A 5946-nucleotide genomic window follows, 5' to 3' on the forward strand; every position below is an offset into this window, starting at 1 on the left:
TGGGGGAGGTCACACCCCCTGCACAAAAACATCCCAAAGAGAACTGGCATTGAGTTTGTGTTGGAGAGGTGGAGATACCCAAGGGAGGAAGTGGCGAAAGGTGAGCATGGGAACACCCCTCTTTAATCCCACAAGGTGCGTCAGGGAAAGTTGGATTTCATTTAGCGCGGGATGGAGACATCTCTCCGCACGCTGCCACCAGGCTCAGTGGGTCAGAGGAAGTGAGGCTCCCCTCCCTCCTACCTCAGGTGATGCGTGTGCGACCCCAGCCGTGAGTCTGACCTCCTTTCCCTCCCGCCCACCAGTCTCCACCCCTTTCAAGGCTGGGACTTTTTTAAGGCCGGATTCGTCAGGGGTGAGCCATTTGCTCAAGGAACGCGGAATCTGGAGGGAGCTGAATGACGAGCTGGCGGGAGAGGAGCTGTGTCCAAGAGGAAGGTAGGGACTGTTCTGTCCGGGTACCGACCGGGAGGAGGGAGCACGCGGATGGCTGCTTGAGCCCGGGGTCAGAGGTGGCTGGCTGGCTGGCTCCACAGGGACGTTTGCCGGTCTTCCCGAAGCCCAGAGGCTCCAAGGAAACATCCAGCGGCAGGAGAGGACGCGCACTGTCGCACACGCCTCTCAAAGGCCGCTGGGGCTCCGGCGCGGCGCAGCGGACCCGGGGGCGGTAGCACCACGCAGTGAGCCCGGGCAGCGGGTCCCCCGGACCCCGGGCGGATGGGCGCTGGGACCCGCTCGCTCCAGGCGCGTAGAGCCGGCTCCCGGTTCCCGTCACTACTCTGACTGCGTTTCCCCGGCGCCCCGCCTCCAGGGCAGCAAGCGAAGGAAAGGGGCCGGGCCGAGGGTGATCCCGCCCCCTCCCCAGTCCCTGATTGGCTGCTGCTGTTGTCCATCCGAGAATCTATTTTTGATGGAGGGGGGTTGCCACCCAGTCTGCCCCAGATCACGTTTGCCACCGGCAGCCAACCAGTTGGGCCCAAGTCCGCGGGCAAGAAGCGATTGGGGGCGAGTGAGCTCGGCCCCCCGGTCCCCCGTCCGGGTGCCCCCCCGCCGGGCCTGAAGCGGTGTATCCTGCCCTCCCCAGTCACCTCCCACGCGTGGAAGCGGAGCGGCGGCCTCGCTGTAACGCAGAAGCGAAATGTAGCCAGCCGGGTGTCGCGGCTGGACGCTCGCCTTGGCTGGGGGTGTGGGGGGGGCACGCCGGGGGCCAAGGAGGACTGCCGAGGAGGAGTGATGAGAAGCGGGGGTACCCTGCACCCCCCGAGACCACGGGCCCCGTTGCCACTCGCCAGGCGCCCCCCTTCCTCCCAAGCGAGAGGCAGGTCAGTCCTGTGGGGTCCTTGGGCGGGGAGGGGGTGGTTGAGGGCGGGAGTCCTGGCGCGCAGCGCATTTGCTGAATCTGAGTGGTGGAGAGACCGAGGAGGCCACCCAGTTACTTTCTCTCCCTCCTCGGGGTTGGGGATACTAAAATGGGTCTTTTTTGTCCCCGCCTGGGAGGAGGGGATAGGGCGTCCTGGTTCACTTTTGCTTCTTTCGTCCCAGGGCCTTAGGCCCATCTGAAGTCTCTTTACTGGGGGAGTGGTGAGGGAGGACTGGCTTCCCCTCCTGCGAGCCCCCTCTCAGGTTCAGTGGCCTGCCAGGAACACAGGAGGGAGGCGGGGGTGTCAGCTTTTAGCGGACTCAGAAACTTTTCTGGCATAGGGGCCCTAGGACTCAGAGGTTTCCTCCTAGATCTCTGGTGAGGGAGTTTGAAAGAACCACAGTACTGTGTTTAAGGAGATTGAAAAAGGGAGCCCTGATGGGTGACTGAATTGATAGAGGAAACAGTTCTCCTGGCCAGTTCCTGGGGTTTGATACCGCCTTTCCTAAACTGAAGTTGACTAATTGTGTGTGTTTGGAATACTTAAGGACCTGTTCCTCTTACCTGGTGGAACTCTCTTTAAATTTATTTTTTACGAATAAGAGTTCTTCTGGTGAAATGGAATAGGATGAGAGTCCATGAGGAATTAGGAAGCCTGGGGATTCCTTTAGGCAAAGAGAAGTGGAGCCATTACAGCTAAAGAGATGCATTTGGAGCAAGTGCATACTGGCTTAGGGTGCTTTGGTTTTTGTTTGGGGTTTTTTTTTATTGCTACTTTTGTTTTTTTGTTTTTGTTTCTAAGAATTCCACTATATCCAACTCTCAGTAACCCTGGGGAACAGGAGGAGCCTAATTAACTGAAATGCGTGGGTAATAAGCAATCATTTTATGCTCTGTCCCTTCTAACTGAGATAACTCCGTTGTCCTATCTGACAAGCTCACAGGGCCATGAGCAGGGGGAGAGGGGGAGAGACAGAGGCCTGGATCCGAGTCAGCTGTCTGAGCTCTTTGTAACACTGTTGACTCTCAAGGGCAGGAGTGGGTAGGCCTCTGGCTCTTGGCCTTGGTCTGGCAGGCTTGCCCCACTGCCCAGGGAGTCCTCCTAGCTTTGTTTTGTTTTCTCAGAAGCTAGAGCGTTCTGGGGTCTGGGGGACTTCACGCAGCAATCAGTTTCTCCCTGTTTCTTTGCCCTGTGTGACTGTCTTTCTGTTGCTGTCTTGTGATGATAAGCAGTCACTTTATACAGGGGTGGCTGTGGGGCAGGGAGTTTGTGACTGAATTTATAACTGAACCCCACTTAAATAATGGAGGGGCATTCAAGAAGGGGTCTTGCTGAGGACATACCTACCCACCCCCAGGTGCTGAGGAAACAATGCAGAGGGCACTTGCATGGCATCTTCCCAATCCCAGGCTGGTCACATCTCGTTGCTGGTGACCATGGTGGTGATCCCCCAGGAGGGTTGCTGGTGGGGAGGATGGCAGGGATAGCTCCTGCTGAGCCTCCAGATGGAGCAGTGCAGGGCTAAGTAATTTTTGCGAAAAAAAGGAGGCAAATAGCAAACTCTATAACTATATGACGAACTCCTAACTGCCTTGGGGGGAAATTCTCCCAGTAGGAGCTGTCCTTTGCTATAACGTAATGTTCTTTTTCTTTTCTTTCTCCTTCCCACGTAAGGTGTTCCACACTGATTCTCGTGACTTTAAGGACCAGGGATTTGAAGAAGTATTAGCTCTTCCCAGGAAGAGAGGAAGTTTCTGGAAGAGAAGGGAAAGACAGCAGACGCTGCACTGGGACCAGCAGAGCCTGAGGAGCTGTGGGAAGCTGACAGAGCCCAGCCAAAGCAGTGGGAAGAAGCTACAGTCCCAGGCCGGCACTGTGTTCTGAAAGATTTGAACTCAAGCTGCTTTTCAAGGAGGAGGGGCCCCTTCAGAGGGTACCCCAGACTTTGGTTGAGCTCTTCTACTCTGGATGCCCCCTACTCCCAGGAGCCTGCCGCTGAGAACCAAAGAAGATAAGAGGACAGATACATTTTCTTCAAGCACAGAGCTGGTGGGTTGGAGTCAGGCATCTGCACCCCTAGTGGCTGTCTGGTGAGGAGTTTCTTGTTTCTGCCCAGCTTGTGGCTTCAGTGCTTGATGGGGCTGCCTGTTGGTGGATCAGTTTTTGCAGTGCCTGGTAGGAGTGGAGAGCCGTGGGAAGAGGTCCCGCGGCGCCCAAGCCTGGGTTCACCCCAAGACTAAGTTCTTTCCCAAGTTAGAGAAGGAGAGAGAAAGCAAAAAGAAGAGAGGAAAGTTCTCCCTTCCCCTCCTCCCTGCCTGTCATGTCCTCTAAGCCAGAGCCGAAGGACGTCCACCAACTGAACGGGACTGGCCCTTCTGCCTCTCCCTGCTCTTCAGATGGCCCAGGGAGAGAGCCCTTGGCTGGGACCTCAGAGTTCCTGGGGCCTGATGGGGCTGGGGTAGAGGTGGTGATTGAGTCTCGGGCCAACGCCAAGGGGGTTCGGGAGGAGGACGCCCTGCTGGAGAACGGGAGCCAGAGCAACGAAAGTGACGACGTCAGCACAGACCGTGGCCCTGCGCCACCCTCCCCGCTCAAGGAGACCTCCTTTTCCATTGGGCTGCAAGTGCTGTTTCCATTCCTTCTGGCAGGCTTTGGGACCGTGGCTGCCGGCATGGTGTTGGACATCGTGCAGGTAGGACCTGAGTAGGGCAGCTCTTGACTATGAGCCCAGGGCCACCTTTGCCTGCTGGGAAACTTGGAACTTCCTCTCTACCTCCCTGTCAGAAGTGGCTGCTGCTTCCTAGAATACTGTTTCCCTTTGGATCATGTCCTTGGTTTCTTCTTGGTCTAGTTCCTTCCTACAGAAGCCTCAAGGAAGCTGAGTAGCCCCGGGGAGGCAGTCAGGGCAGTATTGCTAAATAGAAACAGAATTGGCTCCAGAGCTCAGGCTTGGGAGAGGAGAGATGGAACAGGGTCGTTGCTTGCCATCTCTCCCAAGCATTCCTGCCGAGCCCACCTCAGTAGGAGACATTTACAAGGGTCTCCTCTTTATGCCTTCTCTCCCCTGCATTTGTGGTTTCAAGGATACCCATAATAGAAAGCTCAGTTTCAAGCCTCTCCTCCATCCCCCTACTGGGCAGGAATTTGTTCAGCTGCCAAGAGGGTCTCAAATTAAGTGGGAAGGCTCTTGAAGGCATTTTGCTTTGCTTATCTTCCTGTAACCTTGGCATAATCCCCTTGGGGAGGGGGGGTGGACACTTGCTGTCTGATGCATGATTCGGAGATTTGGTGTAACAAGACCCAAAAGCACTAATTATCTGCTGTAAATCGGGACAAAATGTAACTAGGCCTGGGCAGAACTGTCTCTCCTCTTTGCTCCTTACCTGTCATTCTGAACCTGCCCTGGGCAAAGAGGGTTCTTTTTGAGGACATTGGGTAGAATGAAGTATGAGAGTCGGAGGGACCTGGAAGCTAAGAGCCAGAGACGTGCTATGTTAATTTATTGTGACTCAGGACTTATAAAGAACCTCCAGGTCCAAGAGATAAAGTTTTGTTTTTAGACGAAAGTCTTTTAGGCACAGTGTGGCACACCAAACTTTTTGAAGGTGCTGGGTTTATCTAAGTAATTCAGCAATGTGTATCAAATTCCTGCTGAATGCTGGCCTCTGTCCTAGGTACTCAGAGAAATATTAATACTGAGGCAGAAGGAGATCTGGCTTTTGCTTTTTGGGACCCCCAGTGTTCCCTGACTATGATATCTCCCAGAAGGACACGAAGCTTAGCGTCACCTTCCCTGTGCCAAGCCAACCCTACAGACCATAGTGATATAGAGTCCTGCTGGTAGATCTCGCCATGCCTGTGTCCCGGGAGACTGAAGATGGTTCTTGATAGTGTGTGCACATGGAGTACTTTGACTTGAGCCCTTCAGGGGAACCCTGAACCGTTGATTGCTCATGAGAATGATGTTTAAATCATGCCGAAGTGCCTTGCACTGCCTCCCCTTTCCCCAAACCTGTTACCTTGAAGATTATTCCTGCATGGAGGTTGGGAAGCCAGGCTGGAGCTTTGGGTTCCTCCCCCTAGTGGCTGTTCCTCCCCCTAGGGCAGTGACTGGGACAGTAGGAGGAGGAGAAAGAGACTAGGGTAACATTTTTCTCCACCTCTTCTATTCTTTTCCTGTGGCCTCAGTTCTCATTCTTGAAGTTTTTGCATTCTGGTTTGATACCTACAAAGGGGTGCAGAACCGGCATCCAGAGGTGAACTGAAGAGGGTTGTCTTATTTTCTGGATAATAATAATGGTATTGGGGAAGCATTTGGGGGGCTATTCTGAAGGCCCATGAGGTAGGATCCATAATCATCTCCATTTTGTAGGTAGGGAACCTGTAGCTTAGAGGGATTAGGTAACTTGTCCCTGGTCATCTGACCCTAGAGCCCACACCACTAACCCCTGTGGCCTTCACCATGGCCATGGTTTACCAGTTGGTTAAAAACTCGGAGAAGGGGCCAAGTGCAGTGGCTCATGCCTGTAATCCCAGCACTTCGGGAGGCCAAGGCAGGCAGATCGCCTGAGGTCAGGAGTTTGAG

The 5946-nt window shown here is 54.5% G+C and overlaps 1 protein-coding gene across 1 annotated transcript in view; it reads left to right on the plus strand.

Annotated features, from left to right (window-relative positions):
* The first annotated feature begins 936 nt into the window (after positions 1–936).
* SLC41A1 (solute carrier family 41 (magnesium transporter), member 1) overlaps positions 937–5946 on the plus strand; it is a 24193-nt gene continuing 19183 nt past the window's right edge. The window contains exons 1-2 of the mRNA XM_011990397.1: positions 937–1322; positions 3036–4053. Coding sequence (XP_011845787.1) covers positions 3682–4053 — 372 coding nt within the window. The 5' untranslated portion in view covers positions 937–1322; positions 3036–3681. The remainder of the gene's footprint in view (positions 1323–3035; positions 4054–5946) is intronic.

The sequence above is a fragment of the Mandrillus leucophaeus genome, unplaced genomic scaffold, assembly GCF_000951045.1.
Source record: "Mandrillus leucophaeus isolate KB7577 unplaced genomic scaffold, Mleu.le_1.0 Scaffold38, whole genome shotgun sequence".
NCBI classification, from domain to species: Eukaryota; Metazoa; Chordata; class Mammalia; order Primates; family Cercopithecidae; genus Mandrillus; species Mandrillus leucophaeus.